The sequence below is a fragment of the Chiloscyllium punctatum genome, chromosome 8 (assembly GCF_047496795.1).
Source record: "Chiloscyllium punctatum isolate Juve2018m chromosome 8, sChiPun1.3, whole genome shotgun sequence".
Taxonomy (NCBI): Eukaryota; Metazoa; Chordata; class Chondrichthyes; order Orectolobiformes; family Hemiscylliidae; genus Chiloscyllium; species Chiloscyllium punctatum.
This window is the reverse complement of record NC_092746.1, coordinates 82,722,607-82,747,864: the sequence shown is the minus strand read 5'-3', so window position 1 is coordinate 82,747,864 and position 25,258 is coordinate 82,722,607. Positions and strand designations below refer to the sequence as shown.

The 25,258-nt window shown below is 41.1% G+C and overlaps 1 protein-coding gene across 10 annotated transcripts in view; it reads right to left on the bottom strand.

Moving 5' to 3' along the window:
- Positions 1-25,258, bottom strand: part of mllt10 (MLLT10 histone lysine methyltransferase DOT1L cofactor) — a 298,105-nt gene that overhangs the window by 29,376 nt on the left and 243,471 nt on the right. For all 10 annotated transcript variants that reach the window (XR_011961382.1, XM_072575936.1, XM_072575937.1 and 7 more), the window contains 4 exons: positions 22,128-22,197; positions 14,553-14,707; positions 5,726-5,914; positions 5,536-5,624 (listed from right to left, as the gene is read on the bottom strand). Coding sequence is in view for 9 of the 10 variants with exons in the window: in XM_072575936.1 (XP_072432037.1) it covers positions 5,536-5,624; positions 5,726-5,914; positions 14,553-14,707; positions 22,128-22,197 (503 nt within the window). In the remaining variant the exon portion in view is untranslated. The remainder of the gene's footprint in view (positions 1-5,535; positions 5,625-5,725; positions 5,915-14,552; positions 14,708-22,127; positions 22,198-25,258) is intronic.

The following is a 25,258-nucleotide window of genomic DNA, read 5'->3' as shown; positions in this document are numbered from 1 at the left end:
TTTGAGGGCAGGGTGGAAGTTGTGGGTGAAGTCGATGAACAGCTCCAGTTCAACCTGGGTTCAGGTCACTGCACCAATGTAGTCATCGATTAACAGTGGAAGAGTTGGGGTACAGTGTCTATGTAGGTGCTGAGGAGAGACTGTTCGATATGGCTGACAAAGATGCAGGTCTAGCTGAGGCCTATCCGGGTACCCATGGCCACACCTTTGATTTGGAGGAAATGTGAGGAGTTGAAGGAAAAGTTATTGAGGGCCCAACCGCCCCAGCAGATCCACCGTCTTGGCAAGTTCCTGCCCCACCGAACTCATTCTCATCCTACCTCAACTCATCCTCTCCCCCATAGTTCAGGCACTTTCCACTTACATCCGCAACACCAACTACGCCCTCCATATCTTCAACAACTTCCAGTTCCCCAGCCTGCAGTGCTTTCTCTTCACTCTCAACATGTAGTCCTTATACACATCCCTGTCCCACAAGGACGGTGTCCTGGCCCTCCACTTCTTCCTCTCCAATAGATCCATCCAGTACCCCTCCACCAATACCCTCCTCCGCCTCGCCGAACTGGTCCTCACCCTCAATAACTTTTCCTTCAACTCCTCCAATTTCCTCCAAATCAAGGGGGTGGCCACGTGTACCTGGATGGACCCCAGTTACACCTGCCTTTGTCAGCCATATCTAACAGTCCCTCTTCAGCACCTACTCAGGCACTGTACCCCAACTCTTCTGCTGTTACATCGATGACGGCATTGGTACTGCATCCTGCACCCAGGCTGAACTAGAACAAGTCATCGACTTCACCCATAACTTCCACCGCACCCTCAAATTCACTTGGACCATCTCAGAGACACCCTCCCCTTTCTCGACCTCACCATTTCCAACTCTGACAACAGTCTGCAGACAGACGTCTACTATAAAACCACAGTCTCCCATAACTACCTTTTGGAGGAACACACCTTATCTTCCACCTGGGCAGCCTACAGCCTTGAGGACTCAACATTGAATACTCCTCCTCCCACCCAGTATCCTGCAAAAACTCCATCCCATTCTCCCAAATCCGCCGTCTCCGCCCAGACGAGGAGACATTCAACTCGTGAGCATCCCAGATGTCCACCTAGTTTGGGCAACGCACTTTTCCTTCCTCCCTCCCTCATCCAGACAGCTTTTCGCCACACCACGTCCAAGTCCCCTTCCACTGCTCTAAATCCCTCCTCCCCCAATGCAATACGGCAATAGTCCCCCTTGAACTTACCTACCATCCCAATAGTTTCTGCATCCAATGCATCATCCTCAAACACTTCTGCCAACTCCAAATAGACCCCACCACCAAGAACATCTTCCCTTCCCCACCTGTCTCAGTCTTCTGCAGTGACCATTGCCTCTGACAGTCCTTCATTCAGTGGCTGGGGGTGGTGTGAACACCCAGGTATCTTTCACTGCAACCAGAAAAATACAAAACCTGCTAGTACACCACCCCTTCACCTCCATCTAGGGCCCCAGACAGTCCTTCCAGGTGAGACAGAGGTTCAACAGCCTCTGTTCCAACCTCGTTTATTGCATTAGGTGCTCCCGATGTGGTCTTCTCTATATAGGGGAGACCGAACATAAACTTAGGGAATGACTCACCGAGCACCACAGCTCGGTCTGCAGGGGCCGACTGGACTGCCCAGTCAGCACCCATTTCAATTTACCCAACGACTCCCTTCCTGACATGACCATCCTTGGCCTCCTCCATTGCCAAAATAAACCAAAGCGCCTATTGGAGGAACAACACCTTATCTTCCACCTGGGTGCCCTACAGCCTTGAGGACTCAACATCGAATTCTCAATTTCAAATAACCTCCCTCCCCATACCCTGACCCCCTTCACAGCCCCGACCTCTCACAGTCACTGCTCCCTGCCACCAACTGGATTCATTCCTCCCATTGTCCAACAAGGCCATACTCTCTACCAGTCTTCACTTATCTCCACTTCATCATCCTGCCCCAACCCACTCCCTTTATCTGCAGCTCCCCCCACACCCACTCCCGGTCCTGAAGAAGGGCTACACAAAAAACATTGACTTCTCCACCTCCTGATGCTGCCTGGCTTGCTGTGTTCTTCCAGCCCCCTGCCTGTCTACTTTGGATTCTAGCATCTGCAGTTTTTTTTGTCTCTATCTAAACATCTTCAAGGGAAAGTCATAACTGACAAATTTATTAGAATATCTTGAACAGATGACAAGCATGATAGATAAAAGGAAGCAATGGATGTAATATATTTGTTATTTCAGAAGGTTTTGAGAAGGTACCACACATTAGGCTACATAATAATAGCCTATCGTGCTGTAGATAATATATTAGCATGGATAGAGGGGTGGCTAGCTAGATAGACAGTTGGGCTGAGGGGGGCATTTTCAGAATGACAATCTTTAACTCGTAGAGATCCATGCTAGGTCCATAACTATTAAACACAATATATATTAGTGACTGGATGAATGAATGCACTATGACCAGGGGGATGAGACAAATGTAAGTGGCAAGGCAAATTGCGAAGATAAGACTAAGAGTCTGAAGATGTATACTGACAGGTTAAATGAGTGGGCAGAAACTTGACAGTGGAATATAAGTTAATGTGAGGTTATGCATTACGGGAGGAAGAATAGAGGAGCTGATTATTATTTAAATTTTTTTTTAAAATGCAGAAAGCTGCAGCAGAGGGGGTTTTGGAAATCCTCAATGAATCACAAAAAGTTAGCAGCCAAGTTCAGCATGTAATAGGGAAGGCTAGTAGAATGGTGGCCTTTAATTGACACATTTTGCTAAAACTACAGAGTACTAGTCAGACCACAGCTGGAATACTGTGAATGTTTTTTTGTTCTGTTACCCAAGAAAAGATATACTGGCTTTGGCTGTACACCAGGCATGGAGCAACTGTCATACAAGGGGAGGTTAAGTAGGTTGGGCCCGTCCTCGTTGGAATGAGAGGTGATCTTACTGAAACCACAAATCAAAGCAATAATACAGCACAGAAGGAGGCTGTTCAGCCTATGTTGTCCATGCCGACCCAAAAACACCTAGATGCCCCTTCTGTACCCATCTTCTTATACATGGCCCAGAGCCCTGCAGTTTGTAGCACTTAAGGGGCAGATCCAGGTACTTTTTTTAAAAAAAAGAGTTTAAGGTCTCTGCCTCAACCACCAACTCAGGCAGTGACTTCCAGACATTCACCACCATCTGTGGAAAAACATTTTTCCTTGCATCCCCATTAATCCTTCTGTCACTTAATTTGAATCTATGACCCCAACTTTTGAACTCTCTGCCAAGTGAAACAGGTTACTCATGTCTACTCTATCTCTAACCTTCACAATTTTGTATGCCTCAATCATGTCACCCTTCAGCTTCTCTGTTCCAAGAAAATCAATGCCAACCTCATTCTAGTAAATCTCTGCATTCTCCTCAGAGTAATTACTTCCGTTCTGTATGTGGTGACCACAACTCTACACAGTACTCCATGTTGTGGCCTCAACAGTGTTGTATATCATTATACCTGCATCAATATCTCTATTTTTGTATCCTACACCTTGGTCAATGAGGGGCAACATTCCATATGTCTTTGTTACCTTCTTATCTACCCATAATGCTACTTTTAGGTACTGTGCACTTGCACGCCAAGATATCTCACTTCATTTACCCTTCTCAGTATATTCCCATTTAAGGTGCATTGCCTTTTTACTCTTTGACCTCCCAAAATGCATTAAGTTCACACTAATCCGCGTTGAATCCATCTGCCACTTTCCTGCCCGCTCCACCAACCCATCCAAATCATTTTGGAACTTACAGCTATCCTCTACACTGTCCACTACAAAGCCAATTTTTGGGTTGTCTGCAAATTTCCCAATTGTGCCTCATCTGTTCAAATCCAAACTGTTGGCGTATAAACCAACAGCTGGACCCCCAACACAAAGCCTTGCAGAACACCACTTGAAATGGCTTTCCAATTGCAATGAAGTCATTGACCATTACTCTTTATTTCTTGTTACTAAGCCAACTTTGATCCAATTCAACAATTATCCTATACCCCATGGGCTTTTTTTTTTTACCAGTCTGTCATGTGGAACATTGTCAAACACCTTACTAAAATCCATGTAGACAGTATCCACTGCATTACCCTCATCAATACTCTTGTCACTTCCACAAATTAAATTTGTGATGCATGACTTTCTCTTTACAAACGCATGCAGACTATCCCTGACTAATCCAGGTCTCTAAGTGACAGTTTATCTGATTTCTCAGGATTGATTCTAACAAATTGCCCTCCATGAAAGTAAGCTTAACTAGCCTAAATGTTGTAAAAACAATGACTGCAGATGCTGGAAACCAGATTCTGGATTAGTGGTGCTGGAAGAGCACAGCAGTTCAGGCAGCATCCAAGTAGCTTCGAAATCAACGTTTCAGGCAAAAGCCCTTCATCAGGATGAAGGGCTTTTGCCCGAAACGTCAATTTCGAAGCTACTTGGATGCTGCCTGAACTGCTGTGGTCTAGCCTAAATGTTTGGCATTTCCTTTGTACCCTTTCTAACAACAGGACCCTATTTACAGTCCTCCAGCACCTCATCTATCTAGTGAAGCTTGGAAAATAACCCTCAGAGCACTTGCTGTTTCCTGTCTGGCCTCCTCCAACATCCTACAGAACAATCTATCTGACCCTGATAACTCATCCATTTTCAAGGATTCCAACTTCTCTAATACTTCCCCTCTCATTATGATTATTTTGTACAATATTCCACACAATAAATGGGAATATACTGAGGGAGGTAAATGAAGTGAGAGACCTTAACATGCAAGTACACAGTATTTAAAGGTAGCATTATGGGTAGATAAGATTCTAACAAAAGATTCAACATAACAGGAGATAGGGTAGAGGAAATGAGTCTGGAATAAAAGGAATGTTAGAATAACACAAGAATAAAGAGAGCCTGGGGCAGGCAAATCCAAAAGACTTTAAACTTGTGCTATGATTGATGCAGCAGGTGCGTGAAGAAAGCAGAAAAAGGGAATGACAAGTTCTACTTCTTCACTACCAAAAGCAGCATTTGATTGTGGAAAAGGAGGAATTTTTAGGATAGTGCTGTCAAATGTAACAATCAGATCAGTTATTTAATAGGTCAGCTCAAACCTGGAGTTTAGGATATACACTGGGTGGGGGGGGGTGGAAATGACTAGGAGAGAATTGGAACAAAACTTCAAGAGCAGAACTACCAAGCAGTTCAATTGATACAACGGTTATAGCAGGTGAAGGGCAGTGGAGGAGAACTAGGAGATTACGACTAGCAAGTGTTGTATAGAACCATGGTGCAACATTACTCTCCCACAGCAGAGTTTGAGGAGAGTGATAGTGGAGCTTAGGCAGTGGACAGATAAGGAGGTGGTAACAAAAAAAACAAGCAAATAATCAGAAATTGCCGAGTCAATGTTTGAGACTTTGAAGATAGCCTGTATACTGAAACGACAGATAATTATCTCAAGTACTAAGTAAAAGTAATAAATAAGAAACACCTGGGTTGGTATTGGAAGTGAATTTTCAGGCAGAAAGCTGTTGCTCAGATGGGAACCTTTGCTGCTGTGCAAGGAAGTTGCGTTGTGAACTAAAGAGAATACATTAAAATTGAATTTTTAACATAAAATAGTATTTTTCATTGCAAACAAAATAATTTTGACCAATAAAGTTGAGCATAATATCACTTACCAGTTTGTACAGTGAATGGGTGTATTGGAGTTGTTGGACTGGTATTTGAATTCATGACAGGAAATGGGACTGAAAGCTGAGCATTTAGTAGCTGGAGGCGCTCCTTCTTAGCTGTCAAATTCTTAATTTGCTCCTCCAGCTGCCGATTTTCAACTTGAAGTTGGTGTAGTGATTTCAACATTCCCATAACTATTTGGACAAAAATGGGTGAATAACTTAAAACATAGTTGTACCAATGACAAACTTCAAACACCTTAACCAAAAAAATGCAAAGAAATTAAAGATTTGGAAGAAATTAGTGAAAGGAAGCATATCATAACTGGTAAGATTTCTAATAGTAGAGGAAAAGTCAGTCAGGTGAAGAAAATAAAATTTTAAACATAGGTATGAAGCTAAAAATGAAATGCAATTAGAGTTCTATTTTACACATAAGAGTATTTAAGTTGAATATTTCAAAGACACTGGTTATTACATAATTGGAGTTTTATATGCTTTTGTGAATAACTCAGCATAGTGAAGATATAAAAGGCATGGAAAGGACACAGTGAGGATGCATCAGAATTACACAAGGAATTGTGTTATGGTGTAGAGAAAGCCTTCTTGAAAGGTTAGCGCTCTTTTAGCTTGAGTAAGGAAGGCTCTGGGACTTAACACATCTTTTAGCATTGTGGAATGTTTAGAGAAGGAAAATAACTACTTCCACTAATTGGTGAATTAGTAACAAGAGGATATACATGCAACATTATCCCAAGAATGACAAATATGTGAAACTAGAAGAAACATTCTCATATTTCAGCTCCACACATTGGACAGAACAAGAAACATATCACAAAAGACTACTGAAGTAGAAATACTTAACATCCTTGAAAACAAATGAGCTATGTGGAAAATCAGGACAATAGGATTACAGCACACTATGAAATTTCAAGACCTCATATTAGCCTGTGTTGCGTTAGGTCCCATACAAGCCCCAAATCTGATATGATTCCAAAAGGAATCCCTAAACTGTTAAGCTCCCTGGTGAGGGGGGGGGGGGGGGGGGGGGGCAGATGCACTAGCTCACCCGCTCCTCCGTTTGTTGCAACAAGATTAATTTATAAATAGATCCCTTCCCTTGTGGATACCTTTCCGTCGAGATGCAAGTTTTAAAAGGAGCTAGTTTAGCCAGGTTTTTTTTAAACTAACAAGAGGGAGTTCATTCAATAGTAAAGTCACGAAAAATTGGTCATCTAACCACTTAAACAACGATTAGAAATAAGAGGCAGTCCAAAAGATAACTTTCGTTTAAAGAATGGATAAATTGTTCACAAAGAATGGATAGTTTACTGTTGCAGTGGAAGTTACTGGAAGTTTTAATATTGGTAGTTGAACAGTCAATTTAGAGATTCTTAGTTTTGCAGGTTCATTGAGAACCTATTATTCTACTTTCTTTTGACCATGACTGAATCTCAGTATTCAAGTTGAGAGAAAGCCCTCTGTTTTCCTATAACCTTTGTCTGATCTACCTGTGAGCTGACTTCTAGCACTCTACAAGAGAGTTCCTTTACCAGCAACACAGGGGTGACTAGCAGATACTTCTTCAACAGTGACCTTCACAGTACACAATGCTCAAACTCTGGCTTGCACACACAGGCATCTTAGCCCAAGGGCATGCACAAGAAGCTCCGTCCCACCAGTGCATACAAGTAAAGTCGAAGCTGGCTTTTTAACCCATGTCCCTTGGGCATTCTTTAGAGAGAAAAACACAATGTGTTTGCAATTTGGGACATAATTCATAGCGGGTGGCTCACTGTCGGCAAAGAGGCCTCTCGCTAACTTTGTACTCACAAGAGATCACAGTCTAACCTGATCTGACATCTTTTCCCCTTTTGAAGGGCTTTTGTTTGAAGTTCCTTCAACATCCTTAGGTATGCCATTCTATGGTTTGGTTTCTCCAGACAGCCACTTAATTTACATCCAAAGCAGTCAGCCCTCTTTTAAAAACACATTTTGGAATTACAAATTAAAATGTCCATAATATGATGGGTTCTGATCAGTGGTCACGAACACCTGATAGATAGAAAATAGTTTCTATGCACACTACCGTAATCTTTGAATCTTAGAGGAACCATAGGCTTTCCTTAAACTCAGTGTAAGGAACCATTGATCATTTGGAATCTTCATCTCATTACCTAACATGGAGGTTTTGCTGATTTTCTTTCCTCCAAACTTAAGCAATAATTCCTAAGGTTTCTTTTCATTTGACTTCATTACTAGCAAACTTGCTATATTTTAAAATGTCAAACTCACATCAAAAGGAGAAGAAATTAATGTGAGATAAAAACTGAAAATCTGTATGTATAATTTAATGCTTATCTAGCCAAATATTATATTATAAATGTTTTGATGACAGTGCAATTAAAAGGATCAGAATGCCAAGACTTACAAATGAGTTCAAGCCTTTAAATCAGAAAGATGTCAAGTCATCAATTTTTGAATGAAAGATTATTAGATCTGGCCAGGAATTTAAGTTTGGTAAAATCTGAAAAATATTATTTTAGCTATTAATGCAGCTTAGGCATCCAATAATAATTATGACATTTAGACAAGGAAAGCCACAAGTCTATGGTGACCTATTGAAATGCAGCTGGTAATTGGTTAGAAACCGATGCCGTGGTAAATGAACAATCAACCCTGTTCTGGTCCTGATTGTAGTTACACTAACAACAGAAATTACTGTGGCAAAGTTGTGAAAAGGCAACATTAGATACAGAAGTGATAGAAGTCATTGTTAAATACTCTGTGTGCAATTATGGTTAAGATCTACATATAAGACTTCTAGTCCTGGAGGGTAACTAGTACTGTCTCTCTCATATCGTGGTCAATATAGAATAACACAACAGAATTATGTTGTTTCATCTAGTCTGCATCAGCTTGTTTTTGAAGAGAAATCACATTGATCCAACTCCCCAGCTCTTTTCACATTATCATTACTTTTTTTCCTTCCAATATTTAGGCAACTTCCCACAAAGTTACTATTGAATCTATTTTCACTAGTCTATCAGACAATGCTTTCCAATGCAAACCACTCTTACAAAACAAACAAAAACAGAAGCTGCTAGAAAAGCTCAACAGATCTGGCAGCATCTGTGAAGGGAAATCAAAGTTAACATTTCAGGTCCTGTGACCCTTCTTCAGGATTTGCAAAACAGATTTTTTTTCTGATTGCCAACATTGGGTTCTTTTGCTCATCATCTTCTAACCTTAAATGTGTTCCCTCTGGTTACCAATACTTTTGCTAGTGAAAACATTTTCTCTTCATTTACTCTCTAAATCTTTCATGATTTTATGCACCTCTAGAAAACTTACTCTTGGTCATCTCTGCTTTCAGGAAAGAAACCCCAGGTTCTTCAGTTTATATAAACACCGTTCTTCAAAATATTCTGGTAAACCTATACTTCACATCAGGCAGAATCTCGTGGAAGGATCCCTCTGATATCTTGCAAGAATTCACACCAGGGTTGCTCGTCACTATTCTCTTGTGGCAAGCTCCTGTCCATTACTGGATTAATATCAGCAGTGACAAGATGAGACCTTTAAAGCAAGTGTTAATTGCCTACTTAAGTGCCTCAATTGGCAGAAGAGGACATTTGTCCATGGACTTTCCTGCCATGCTCTTAATCAATGTAGAGACTGGAAGATGATGTCTTACTCTAAGCACATTCTTCTTAAAATGTTGCAAAACTTATGCCAGAACAAAATTAAGTTTATATATGCAGCATAGATTTTGTATTCTATCCCTATATTAATAAATTACGTGCTTTATAAGCTGTTTTGTCAACGCATCCTGCTAGCTTCAAGTAATCCTGCATCCTCTTTAAAATTGTGCTATTTACGTTCTATTATCTAATCTTAAACTTCACATCCTTCAATAAAGGAGAGAAAACTTGAGGGGAAAAATGGCCAACTGTTAATTTATGCTTATTACTAATTTTCTGGCAAATACACTGGAAGATATGATCCCAAACGTTTCTTTCAGAAGCATGACTACTTAAAAAAAATTCTTCTCTTGCAGTCCCTCAAGATCGAGGGTTATTTGCTCCAACTTAGATTCAAATGAGATCTGAGATGGCCAATAAGTCCATTGTAAAATCTGCACATTGCCACATGCAAGACATCTAGTATTTGAAAGGGCAGGCAGATGAGTATTTTGGAGGTGTGTACACTTAGGCTAACATTTTATTGATATGCTAGTTGTATCAATCTTAAGCATACTTAAGTGAAGGGCATGAAGTAGCTTGAGCATATGTAAAAAGATACTTCTGAGGCTCTTGTAATTCAGTGGCACTGTCCCTTAACATGGTTCCAAATTCTACATGCAACACAGGTGTGCCATAACATGCCTGAACAGGTTGATTTATACTTAGACACTTTTCGGACACTGTACTGGGAGGAAGCCAGTCACATTGAGAACATCTATAATTCCTTTCGACAGACCTCCTGGGAGTGTGGTCATGCCTGAGCTCAGAGAAGGGCAGTTACTTGAAGAGTCTGGTTTCAAATGACATATCCTAACCAGTACAGCTGGTTTTGAATATTTGCTGCTTTGATGGTCGGTACATTCACTTGGGAGAGGATACTGCTGTTGGACCACCTCTCTTCGACCAGATTTGTAGGATCTTATGAACATATTCCTGCATACTATACCCCATGTCCAGCATTTATCGACAGGTGTGGTGGAACCATCACAACAAGAACTGTTCAACCTATGCTACATTCAATCCATTTTGATACAGAAACACAGCAAACAGGATCACAAGTGAGCCATTCAGCCCTGAGCATGCTGTGCCATGCAGTTTGATCATAGCTAATTATCCAACTCAGCACCCTGTTCCCGCTTTCTCTTCATGTCCTATGACTACAGAACGACTGCAATCGCAGTCTCAAACTCTATCATGCAGATGATAATTGGCATATACTCACTCAGCAACTGAGCTCCGGATCACAGTCCATTCATTCGGCAGGGCACGAGGAACCTTTCATTAAACACTGGGAAAATGGAATTCCTATTCCAATAAACTTCCACAGCATAACAACTTAACTAAGATCAATAAGATGAACCTGGAAAATGTAGACCATTTTATGACAAAGGTAGATATAACAACAAAATCCACAATAATTTCCGATGCTGTAGAATCATAAAGATGTACAGCATGGAATCAGGCCCTTCAGTCCAACTTGTCCATGCCAAACAGATACCCCAACCGTATCTAGTCCCACTTGCCGGCATCCGTCCCATATCCCTTCAAATCCTTCCTATTCACATAGCCATCCAGATGCCTCTTAAAATGTTGCAATTGTACCAGCCTCCACCACTTTCTCTGGTAGCTCATTCCACACACACACACCACCTTAAGTTGCCCCTTAAGTCCCTTTTATATCTTTCCCCTCTCACCCTAAACCTATGCCCTCTAGTTTTGGACTCCCCCACCCCAGGGAAAAGATTTTGTCTACTTATCCTATTCATGCCCCTCATGATTTTATAAATCTCTATAAGGTCACCCTTCAGCCTCTGACATTCCAGGGAAAAACAGTCCCAGCCTATTCAACCTTTCCCTATAGCTCAAATCCTCCAACCCTGGCACCATCCTTGTAAATCTTTTCTGAACCCTTTCAAGATTCACAACATCCTTCGGATAGGAAGGAGACCAGAATTACACACAGTTTCCAACCAACATCCTGTACAACTGCAACTTAGCCTCCCAACTCCTATAGTCAATACTGAAATATGTTCACTCATAATTTGGCTGGATGCGAAAAAGATCTCAAACCCAAGACTAAAGCTATGGTTTATTGGGCTGCAGCGAATTCTGGGATCCTGCATCTTCAAACTTCGACACCCTACAACAGACAGCTTAAAACATTGGAAAAATACCACCAGAAATGCAATATCAACATTTAAAAAATGATAAGCGTGTAAATATCATGCATTTCCACTCCTTCATTTTGATATAGAAACATAGCAAACAGGAGCACAAGTAGGCCATTTAGCCCTTTTAACATGCTCTGCCATGCAGTTTGATTGTAGCTCATTATCCAACTCAGCACCCTGTTCCAGCTTTTTCTTCATGCCCTATTTATGTACTATACAAAAAACAATATTGAGCAGTGTTTTCATTGTATTTGGAAGAACAAATTGGTTTCGCCATAAACTCAACAAGAGGGTTTTTTTTTCAGAAATAGGAGAGAATAGTTGAGTAGCTCTTCCTCACCGACTTCCTGTTCCTCATATAATTCTAAATACCAAAGCACTGTCCAGTCACTGTTCATACACTCCAAGCAGGAATCTACGACATTGCACGGGGTTTTTTTTAAGATTACATTACAGTGTGGAAACAGGCCCTTCGGCCCAACAAGTCCACACCGACCCGCCGAAGCGCAACCCATACCCCTACATTTACCCCTTACCTAAAACTACGGGCAATTTAGCATGGCCAATTCACCTGACCTGCACATCTTTGGACTGTGGGAGGAAACCGGAGCACCCGGAGGAAACCCACGCAGACACGGGGAGAACGTGCAAACTCCACACAGTCAGTCGCCTGAGGCGGGAAATGAACCCGGGTCTCTGGTGCTGTGAGGCAGTAGTGCTAACCACTGTGCCACCGTGCCGCTCACGGTTATTACTAGTCTAATACAAAACAAAGAACTGCAAATCCTGGAGACCTGAAGAAAGAAATTTGGTGAAACTCAGCAGGCCCAGCACCATCTGTGGGAAGAAAACAGAGTTAACGTTTCGAGGGCAGCAACTCATCAGAAAACTGGTTATTACCAGTCGTTCAATTTCTATGAAGCCTTGTTTAAAAAAAGTCCACTGTGACTTTTCAAATGCTTTTAAAAGAAACTATTCCAGTTATTTCCACAAAAATTTAAACAAATTGATTTTTCCACAAGCCTTCAAAACCCAAGCCCATATTGAATATGAAGCATCTTCATGATAATAATCAAAGACATTTGGAACATAGGAATGTCGGAACAGGAGCAGGCCAGTCAGCCAGTTGGCTACACTGTCGTTCAATACGATTACAGCTGATTGAACACTCAATTATTTTTATCCACTCTATTCCCGTAAGTGTGGAATAAATCTCCAATCAGCATTTTTTTTGGGGGGTGGGAGGGGGGGTTGGCTAGAGCTGATCATAAATAGAACCGGACCAGGCATTCAAATACTGTGAATACAAAAGCAGGTCCAAGGCTGGAATTCAGTGTAGCTCACTACTTGATTTCTCAAAGTCTGTCCACAGTCTACAAAGCATGAGTCAGGATTCTGATGGCACTCTCTCCACTCCCTACATGATAGCAGCTCCAATGACACAAGAAATCAACTAAGAAAAATCAGACCCATTGACTGCCACCTCATCCATCACGGATGTACTGCTGTGGCAATACACATTACAAAAGACACCAAAGCAACTGAAAAGGCTCCACCAGCAGTACTTTCCAACCTGTGACCTTGAGGGTCAAGGGCAACAGACGCATGGATATGTCAGAGTTGGAACTATATCACCATTTCTGTGTCAAGCAGTGCAGCATCCTCTCCAATAGCTGTGTGGACATGCCTACAGCACAATGATTGCTGTAGCCAAGGTGGTAGCTCACATCACCCTGAGGGCAATTAGGGATAGATCACATTTCAAAAACAAAAAAAAATTGGAAATCACCAATAGTTATTGCAGAATTCAGGGAATCCTGTGTTTTAATGAACCCTGAAGTACAATATATCACAACCATAAGACAAAGGATCATTGAATCTGCTTTGTCATTCAGTGAGATCATGAATGATCTAATAATCCTTAACTCCACTTTGCCTTTTACCAATAACCTTTAATTCCAATATGCATTAAAAATACTTCTTTTGTTTTGAACAAGGGTCACTGAACCTGAAACATTAACTATGCTTTCTCTCCAGAGATGTTGCCAGACCCACTGAGTTTTCCCTGCAATTTCTGTTTTTGATTCTGATTTCCAGCATCTACAGTTCTTTAGGTTTTTTGCATTAAAAATGTCTTTCCCGTCTTGAATATACTTAATGAGCCACACCTCAACAGAATTTGAGTTCAAGAATTCCACAGATTCACTGCCCTCTCAGAGGTGTCTTAAATATGCAACCACTTATTCTGAGATTTTTGACCTCTGGGCCTAGACTCTCCCGGAAAGGGAAATAACCTTTTGGCATTTACCATGTCAAGTCTTGCAGGAATCTTGATTTGGAGATGCCGGTGTTGGACTGGGGTGTACAAAGTTAAAAATCACACAACACCAGGTTATAGTGCAACAGGTTTAATTGGAAGCACATTAGCTTTCGGAGCAACGCTCCTTCATCAGGTGATTGTCACCTGATGAGGGAGCATTGCTCCGAAAGCTAGTGTGCTTCCAATTAAACCTGTTGGACTATAACCTGGTTTTGTGTGATTTTTAACTTTGCATGAATCTTGTGTGTTTAAATATGGTCAATATTATTCTTCTATATTCCATAAAGTATAGGCCCAATCTACTCAGTCTCACCAATAATGGCTAAACAAATATCCATAAGGCCAGAAAAGGTGGTGATGTATGGTACATGTCTTTGAAGATTGGGACCCACAACTACATGATTTATTCACGTATTTAATATACACCTATAAAAGGTGATGCACATAGGATAATCATGAAAAAAAATAGTAAATCAAAAAAGACATCAGTAGCATCGCTGACTGCGAGGAAACGAACTGTACAGAATTATGAAACAGGCACTTTTATGTATGAAATGATAGATGCATTGAAAATCAAACCTGCTGTAAATACATACCTTCTCCAGGAGTGCCCTGTTCCAAAAGAAACTGCTGCCCTTCACTCCACTGCCTTTCCAATAACTGTTCTATGCTCGATGCAACTGGTGGCAGATTCTCCAAGACACTGTTACTTGACTGATCATAACGAATTTGTAAACCACTTGCAGGAGATCTGTTTGAAATGTTAGGATTTCCAAATTAGAAGTAGTACAATTAGTCTGTTTAACTCTTATGGAATCTCGTGTCAAAAAAAAAATCAGCATCCTACCCCAACCAGACATCCCAATCTGACCTAGTCCCATTTGCCAGCATTTGGCCCATATCCCTCCAAACCATTCCTGTTTATACACCCATCCAGGTGCGTTTTAAAAGTTGTAAAAGTGTACCCACTTCAAACGCTTCCTTTGGCAGTTCGATCCATGCGCGCACCACCCTCTGCATAAAAAGGTTACTCCTTAGGTCCTTTTTAAATCTTTCCCCTCTTACCTTAAACCTATACCCTCTAGTTTTGAACTCACCCATCCTTGGAAAAAGACGGTGGCTATTCAACATAATCCATGCCCCTCACGATTTTATACAGCTTTATAAAGGTCTTCACTTAGCCTCCAAAGCTCCAGGAAAAGGTGCCCCAGCCCGTTCAGCCTCTCCTGTAACTCAATCTCCAGTCCCAATAACATCCCAACAAAAATTTTTTCTGCACCCTCTCAAGTTTAGCATCTTTCTGATAGAAGGAAATATTCTAAAGGTGGCCTCACCAACATCCTGTACTGCTGCAACATGACATCCCAAGTCCTATACTCAAATGTAATCAAACATGTCCATCCTGCGCAATATTAGAGTTTCAGATGGTCACACCACCTAACTTGGGAATAATGCAACAGGACTAAAATATTCTGCTTAAGCAAAACAAAATATCACAATAACTTTCATTTAGGGGCGGCAACTGATAGCTCAGTGGTTAGCACTGTTGCCTCACAGTGCCAGGGATCCGGGTTTGATTCCTGCCTCAGGTGAAAGTCTATGTGGAATTTGCACGTTCTCCCAGTGTCTGCATGGATTTCCTCTAGGTGCTCCAGTTTCCTCCACAGTCCAAAAGATGCGCAGGTCAGGTGAATTGGCCATGCTAAATTGCCCATAGTGTTAGATGTATTAGTCAGAGGCAAATATAGGGTAGGGGAATGGGTCTGGGTGGGTTACTCTTCGGAGGGTCAGTATGGACGTGTTGGGTTGAAGGGCCTGTTTCCATACTGTAGGGAATCTAATCCCAAATCCCTCTTTGATTAGCTAGTTGTTTACTAGCAATATATTAAAAAAACACTACATATTTAAATTAAAATTCTTAACAAGAATGAACAAACAGATTGATGAAATTCAATATTTTTGGTTCAGTGGCATTATGTTCAAATTGTGTAGAGGACAACAGATTTCGTTGCTGAAAATACCCAAATCTAAATGATCCACTCCAACAGAGATATTAGCAACACTGGAGAGACTGGGATTCTCCAGAAGGTGTTAATGAGAAATCTGCTGGTAGAATCTGGCAGTGTTGCAGGATGACTACTCTGATATTATCTATGCTTACATTCCTCGGAAATATTATCAGTTCAGAGTGGTATTTGCAAATATTGTGAGCAGGTAACCTAATTGCAGTTCTTAAGAAGAGTATATCAAAGGCCTTATTAAATCTTGTAGGAATAAATGATACTCAAAATTCAAATGGCAGATTTTAACAGAAGAAATAAGAGCAAGAATAGACCACATGACCCATCAAGCCTCTTGGCCATTTAGTATGGACAAAGCTATGCTTCAGCTTTCCTGCTACTTTCCAATAAACATTCATTCTGCAAACACCAAAAACCTGTGTGTCTCAACCAAACATCTAATTTATTCACCCACAACCTTTCAGCAGTGAAGTTCAAAAAAATCCACAGTACCATTTTCGCAAAGATATATTCTCTTACATAAATCCTAAAATAATCGTACTCTTATCCAGAGACAGCGCCCACCATGATATAGATTCCCTAACTAGGAGAATCAACATCTCAGTATTTATCCTGTTAAGCCTTTCAAAGTCTCGTTTATCATAATGAGTACAGGAACACGTGATGGGAGGAGTAACCCAATTCAACCTCAGTCTTAAATGATTGGCTCATTACCCTGAAATATGCTCCTGTGCTTTTATTGCTGCCGGTCTCTCTCTATATCTACCCAATCATTGTAAGTTTCAATGAGATTGCCTCTCATTTTTTCAAAGCTCCACAGCATGTAGACTCAATTCATTCAACCCTTCATCATAAATTAAACTTGCATCTCAGGGACCAACCTACTAAACCTCTGCTGAATTGTCTCCAACGCAAGAATCAGCATTATTCAGAATTTTGCTCATTCTTGGAAAGAAGTTAAATTCTCTGCAACAGGATATTTATCGGCAAGGGGAATTTGATCTACAGTTTTGTGCTCAAGGGCTATCTGGTCATTTTTCCACAATTTTTGGCAGAAGTCAGCTATTCAAGCTTTACAGAGGCAACTTTGCTTGGGTCTAGATGTAAGCTCATACTTGGCACAGATTTTTTTGTTTAGGGTGTAGGTTTGCTCGCTGAGCTGTAGGTTTGATATCCAGACGTTTCATTACCTCATCAGTGGTGACCTCCAAGTTAAGCGAAGCTGTTGACTCCTGCTTTCTATTTATATGTTTGTCCTGGATGGGGTTCCTGGGGTTTGTGGTGATGTCATTTCCTGTTCGTTTTCTGAGGGGTTGATAGATGGTATCAAGATCTATGTGTTTGTTTATGGTGTTGTGGTTGGAGTGCCAGGCCTCTGGAATTCTCTGTCATGTCTTTGCTTAGCCTGTCCCAGTCGAATTGGTGGTATTTTTCATCCGTGTGTAGGGCTACGAGGAAGAGAGGGTCGTGTCTTTGTGTTTCAGAATTTCAGAAATGACAGCCAGACTACTAAGACCCCTCAGAATCCTAGTAGCACACAAACCCACCAACACTCTCAAACAAAAACTAACAAAAACTTAAAAGACCCAGTACATCCCATGGACAAAACCAACGTCATCTACAAAATTCCATGCAAGGACTGCCACAAACATTACGTAGGACAAACAGGAAGAAAGTTAGCCACCAGGATACACGAACACCAGCTAGCCACAAAAAGACACGACCCTCTCTCCCCCGTAGCCCTACACACGGATGAAAAAAAAAACCCACCAGTTCGACTGGGACAACACATCTATCCTGGGACAGGCTAAGCAAAGACATGACAGAGAATTCCTAGAGGTCTGGCACTCCAACCACAACGCCATAAACAAACACATAGATCTTGATACCATCTATCAACCCCTCAGAAAACGAACAGGAAATGACATCACCACAAACCCCAGGAACCCCATCCAGGACAAACATATAAATAGAAAGCAGGAGACAACAGCTTCGCTTCACTTGGAGGTTGCCACTGATGATGTTACCTAGCCAGGTAATGAAATGCTTGGATATCAAACCTACAGCTCAGCGAGCAAACCTACTCCCTAAACCTCAACCTGAGCTACAAATCTTCACAAACCTTGCAAAAAAAAGATTTTCTCGTATTCACCATCTGGGCACTGTGGTAGTTTAAGATGGGATGTTTGTAGGGGCTCCTCATTCTCCTTAGCATCTTCATTGCTTACATCAATTCACAACAGAATATGGCAGGGCTGCAAAGCCCTGATCTGATCCACTGAATGAGAGATCACTCTACTGTATTCAATGCTCGACTCACTGTAACACAATATCACTAATTCCACAAGATCCTCTCTTTTAAGAAGTGTCCCATGTCTGACCAAAAGTGTTCTGCAAGGGCCCAGACAGATAATAACTGACTATTGGTTACCCTCTTCCAATTAGCTTGCTGACTTCAAGAAATTTGAATTGCGATGGCAACGTTTTGGAATTGTAGCCTTTTTTTTCCTCTCATGAAAGCCACACTAAGAACTCCCAATATGACCCTCGCCAAGTGGTGCATCCCTAATGTTTATTTGGGCATCTTATTATCAAATTAGTGAGCCTACAGTTGTCAACTCCTAATTATACAATGATAAAACAGCTGTAGTCAGTGTCAAAGCCAGTATTTCACTTCTCACATGCACTATAAAAAGATGATCCAAGACTATTTTTCAGATAATAAACACGGTGCAGCAGATTAATATCAAAAGATTTAACTGTCACCATCAGTGATAAAGAATTCCATGATATGCAAGAATTGTGGAGGTGGTGGTGACAAAGTGGTGATGAAGGTGGATGAATAATCCAGAACCCCAGGCTAATGTTCTGTGGGCATGGGTTCAAATCCCATCATGGTAAAATCTGAATTCAGTAAACAATTGACAAGTCTAATAGAAACATATAAGCAATGTCAATTCTCATATTAAAAAAAAATCAATCTGGTTCACCAATGGTTTTTTGGGAAGGAAATCTGCCTATGTAATTCCAGACCCACAGCAATACGATTGACTCTTAACTGCAGTACATGCAATAAATGCAATGCTCACATTCCACAAATTAAGATATAAAAAGTGTCTTCGGTTTCACTTGAAAGCACAGCTGAATCTTGGTAAACCTTTTTCAGGTTAAACAGATTCCTATGAAGGAGACAGATATCAGCTGAACATGTGGCAGTAGGGATAGTGCAGGAGGGAGGGTTTCAGATATATGGATAATTAGGGCTCATTCTGGAGAAGATGGGACCTGTTACAAACAGGACAGTCTTCACTTGATCCAACGGGGTACTAATATCCTGGGTGGGAAATTTGCAAGTGCTATTCGGGCAGGTTTAGACTAGATCTGCCTGGAATGGGAACTTGTGGTCTAGTTCCAGTGCACAGGAGGATGAGTGTAGGAAGGACACTGACAGGATTTCACGGGTCATAGGAATGTGCTGGCAGACAACAAGCTGGTTTGAAGTGTGTCTACTTCTACGCCAGGGGTATCTGGAATAAGGTAGGTGAGCTTGCAGCATGGATAGGTACCTGGGACTTCGATGCTGTGGCCATTTTGGAGAATGGATAGAGCAGGGTCAGGAATGGATGTTGCAGGTTCCAGAGTTTCGATCGTTCATTAAGATCAGGGAAGGTGGTATAAGAGGGGGAGGAGTGGCTGAAAGAACTTTTGACGAGGACTCATCTAGGGAGGTGGTATGGGCTGAGGTCAGAAACAGGAGGGGAGAGGAGGGGACTGCTGGGAGTTTTTTTTTTATATAGGCCTCCACAAAGTTCGAGGGATGTGGAGGAGAGGATTGGCAAAGCGATTCTCGGTAGGAGTCAACAGAACAGGGTAGTCATTATGAGGGACTTTAACTTCCCAAAATTGACTGGGAATGCTACAACTCTAGTACATTGGATGGATCAGTTTTTGTCTGATGTGTGCAGGAGGGTTTCCTGACACAGTATGTCAAAGGGTCGACAAGAGGGGAAGCCACTGGATCAGGTACTTGGTAACGAACCAGACCAGGTATTTGATTTAGTGGTAGGTGAGCACTGAGATACGGGCTATTAGACTTGAAAGGATTGAGGTTAGTAAGGAGATGGTGTTATCAATTCTAAAAGGTGTGCAAGTAGATAAGTCCACTGGGCTGGATGGGATTTATCCGAGGATTCTCTGGGAAGTGAGGGAGGAGATGGCAGAGCCTTTGGCCTTGATCTTTGAGGATTGCAAATGTTGCGTTCTTTTTCAAGAAGGGCAGTAAAGATGACCCAGGTAATTATAGACCAGTAAGCATTATGTCAGTTGTCAGAAAAGTTTTGGAAAGGATTATAAGAGACAGGATTTATACTCATCTCGCAAGCAACAATTTGATTGCAGATAGTCAACATGGTTTCGTCAAAGGCAAGTTGTGTCTGACAAACTTCTGAGTTTTTTTGAGAAGGTGACTAAGCATGTGAATGAGGGTAGGGCAGTTGACATGGTGTACATGGACTTCAGTAAAGCCTTTGATAAGGTTCCACATGGCAGGTTTTTGAAAAAAATGCAGAGGCATGGGATTAAAAGCGATTTAGCAGTTTGTATTAGAAACTGGTTTTCTCTAAGAAGGCAGCAAGGGGTGGTTGACGGGAAATATTAAGCGTGGAATCCGGTTACTAGAGTGTGCCACAAGTATGTGCTTTGGGACCACTGCTGTTTGCCATTTTTATAAATGACTTCGACACAAGCATAGGTGGATGGGTTAGTAAGTTTGTAGATGACACTAAAGCCAGTGGAGGGGTGAACAGTGTGGAAGAATGTTGCAGGTCGCGGGGGTATGTGGATAAATAAACTACAAAATTGGGCTGATAGGTGGCAAAAGGAGTTCAACGCAGATAAGTATGAGGTGATTCGCTTTGGGAAGAATAACAGCAAGGCAGAATACTGGGTCAATGGAAAGATTCTTAGTAGTGTGGATGTGCAGAGGGATCTTGATGTTCATGTACATAGATCTCTGAAAGTTGCCACCCAGGTTGATAGTGCTGTTAAGGCGACATAGTGTGTTGGGTTTTATTGGTAGAGGGATCGAGTTCCAGAGCCGTGATGTCATGCTGCAAATGTACAAAATGTTAGTACGGCCTCACTTGGAATATTGTGTACAGTTCTGGTCGCCCCATTACAAGAAGGATGTGGAAGCATTGGAAAAGTTGCAGAGGAGATTTACCAGGATGTTGCCTGGTCTGGAGGGAAGGTCTTATGAGGAATGACTGAGGGGCTTGGGTCTATTCACATTGGAGAGAAGGCAGCCAAGAGGGGATTTAAGAGACATACAAGATGATCAGAGGATTAGATAGGGTGGATAGTAAGAGTCTTTTTCCTAGGATGATAACGCTTGTATGAGGGGGCATAGCTGCAAATTGAGGGGTGATAGATTTAAGACAGATGTCAGAGGCAGGTTCTTTACACAGAGTGGTAAGGGCATGGAATGCCCTGCCTGCCAATGTGGTTAATTCAGCTACATTAGTGGCTTTTAAACAGTCCTTGGATAAGCACATGGATGATGATGGGATGGTGAAGGGGGATGGGTTTAGATCAGTTCACAAGTTGGCGCAAATCGAGGGCCAAAGGGCCTGTTCTGCAATGTATTGTTCTAAGTATAATCCTCTGTTTATGCACTAGGTTTTTTTTAATTGATCATAAGCCTTATAAAATCCTTTGGCATAAAAAAGATGATCCTGGACCTTTTTCAACTGTCTCATTTTCAAAGTAGACTGCTACAGTCACTCAGAGCTGCTGGATCCCACAAACCACAAAAAGAATTGTGAACGAATCTAGTCAAAAAATGCAATAGCATATTTTCCATCCATTAGAAATTCAGCTCTCAACACTAGCATTCCAAGCACTGAAAAGTATCAGCCTAGATTACAGATCAGGTCTGTGTAGACTAGAGTTCACAATCTTTAACAGAGATGACAGTGCACCATTAAGCCAAGCTGTTACTTCTCCTCTGCATAATCCAATGATCTCTGCAGCAATCACGTCTACACAGAAGCCCAAAAATGCCACTGACTTCATTACAAAATAGCATGAAAATGTGACTAAAAATGTCAGATATTCTATTATCATCTAATATTTGCAAAACACATGGCTTACCGTGGTGAAAGACTTCCTCTTGGTGAACTGCTCCTACCAGGAAGATTGCGGCTATTCTCCAAATCCTGTTCTGAAAAATAAACAAAATTAGTTGACAAAATTGTTTAGGCAAATAACATACATCATTTTTTTGAAACATATTTTGTATAGACTACTTTCATAGGATTATCATCATCCTAGGTTACACCTCTCAGACTTCCACTTTGCATTAGACCACTTATTAGTGAGGAGACATGAAAGGGCAAGGGCAACAAGGAGAATTCAACCTTTTGGAGAATGACTTATCTTTTTCTCATACTATTTTCAAATCATCATCATGGATGCTGCAAGCTAAAAATTAGGATATAGAGTATGCAGCAGAGTTCTCAACTGCAGCTACCATAAAGTCATAATAGGTGACAACAAAAAAGTTAGCTCAATTTAAGAGCAATTGTTTGGTTAGATCAAGAACTAATCAGCTCTGAGGGGAAGTGGAAGGAAAAGGAGAAAGGAAATCTGGACCACAGACTTGGGGTAAATGCCAGGTCTGTGCATTTGCAGGTAACTAGTTCAGAATTGTACTAAGCTTACGACCTGGAGGCAACAGATGAGTAGGCCTGAAAAATAAGTGAGAAATTGTAGAGAAAATGACGTCAAAGGAGGAACAAGATTTCTTCTTTTAAATAAGAGGTTAATGAATTACCGGAAGGAGGCAAACATCTTTTGACCTCATAGTCAGCTATCCCAGTACTTTTACGCCTTTGATTTGGACCCACAACTGGATTTAAAACTTGCCTTCTGAACTGCACATCATCTGCTGCTGAGATATTAAAGATCTTGGTTCAGTAAAAGTTTCTTAAGATGAAATTTTGCAATTCCTATCCAAATATAAACTTGTAATGGTGGAGTCACTGCTAAAAGCTGACAAAACTACCAAGAAATTGTCTCCCATGAAGTCACAATGGGACAGAAATTTTGAAAAACTATTGAATAAGAAGTTGGAAAATGAAGTTGAGAATTCCAAAGATTCACTGTTCTGTGGGTAGAAACTCCTCAGCCTCTCAGGTCTAAATGACTTTCTTCTTATTTGGAGACTGTGTACCCTGATTTTAGATCTCTCTGGCCAGAGAAAACAGCTTTTCCATATCCATCCTGTTTTGCCATTAGGTATTTTGTAACTTTAATGAATTCTCCTTTCACTCTTCTAAATTCCAGACAGAATACAGTCTCTTCAATCTCCGCTCATGCGGAAGTTTCCTTGTCCCAGCAATCAGTTTGGTGAACATCCCCTGCACTCCCACTTTGGAGAAAATATCCTTCCAAAGGGAAGGGAAACTGAACTGTACACAATATACCAGGTACTATCATGAAGGTTATATACAATTAAAACATGACAACTTTAGAATACAAGAACCAGGTGCAGGAATAGACAACTCAGCCCCTTGAGCCTGGCTCTGCCAGTTATGATCTCATCTCATCCTCAACGGTATTTTCCTGATTGGATCACCATAACTAATCAAAAACTTATCCATCTCCTCAAATCTATTCAGCATCCTGGCATTCACTACACTCTGGGGTATTGAATTCCAAAGATTCAGAACCCTTTGAATAAATTTCTCCTCATCTCTGTTCTGAATTTGCCACCTCTTACTCATACTCTAATCATCTTACAATAAAAGGTCAACATACCACCTGCCCTCCACACTGCATCTGCATGTTAGCTTTCAGTAATTCATGAAAAAGGCCATCTAGCATTTTGAGGATCAAAACGCATCAGCCTCTCAATTTAAGAAATACTTTTCAGCTCCATTCCGCTTACCAAGGTGAATACCCTTAAAATTATCCATATCATTCTGCATCTTGGGGAGGCGACAGCCTACTGGTATTATTGCTGGAATGTTAACCCAGAGATCCAGGTAATGTTCTGGGGACCCGGATTCGAATCCTGCTACAGCAGATGGTTGAATTTGAATTCAACAGAAATCTGAAAATAAGAATCTAATAATGAACCCATTGCTAACTGTCAGAAAAAAAAACACATCTGGTTTACTACTTTTTGTTTAGGAAGGAAATTGTCATCATTACCTGTTCTGGCTTACATGCAACTTTAGACCACAGCAATGTGGTTGGCTCTTAACTGCTGTCTTGGCAATTAGGGACAGGCAATCAATGATAGGCAATAAATGTTGGAATAGCCAGTGTCTCCCTCATCCCATGAATGAATTAAAACAAAATATGCCATAGTGTTGCTCACTCACTCATCCAGTCCAAATTCTTGAAAGTCTCTTTGCATCCTCCTCAGATACACATTCCCACCTAGTCTTGTATCATCCACAAATTTGGAAATATTACATTGGAGTCAGCATATCCAATTTATTGATAAGGATGGTAAACAATTGGTGCTTGAGCACTAATCCTTGCAGTACCCCCTCGTCACAATCTGCCAGAGAATAGTCTATTTTTTCTCCTGAATTTTTCTGTCTATTAATGAATCACCACTCCAAGCTGGTATGATCAACTCTGATCCCATATGCCTTAATTAATCTTGTGGGGGACCTTACTGACAGCCTTCTGAAAATCCAAATATACAACATCCACTGGTTTCCCCTTATTTACCTGACTGCAATATTCCTCAAAAACCTCCAATAGGTTTGCTAAACATAATTTCCTTTCACAAATCTAAGCTGAGTCTGTTCAATCAGATCACTACCTTCTGAGTGCCCAGTTATCACAGCCTTCATAACAATCAAAATCACCGACGCCAGATGAACAGGACTGTAGTTCCCCATTTCTGCTCTCTAAACATTCACAAATAGTAAGGTTACATTTACCACTTTTGTTCAGAATCTATAGAATTGTAAAAGATTACCACCAATCCATCTACAAATTCTAAAGGCATTTCACCCAAAATGCTAGGATGTAGGTTAACAGATCCTTGGGATTTACCTATGCTCCATTAATTTCTGGTACTTTTTAGAAAAACCAGTATCATGTAGATCCATATTTAGTTGTTAGCATTTTCACCCAGAAGACAGACACACAGCATTTGATTAGTTTCTCTGCCACTACTTTTTCTCCTATTAAGAGTCCTCTCTATTTTGCTTTACGTGGACCACTTTTCTGATGAAGGGCTTAAGCCTGAAACATCAATT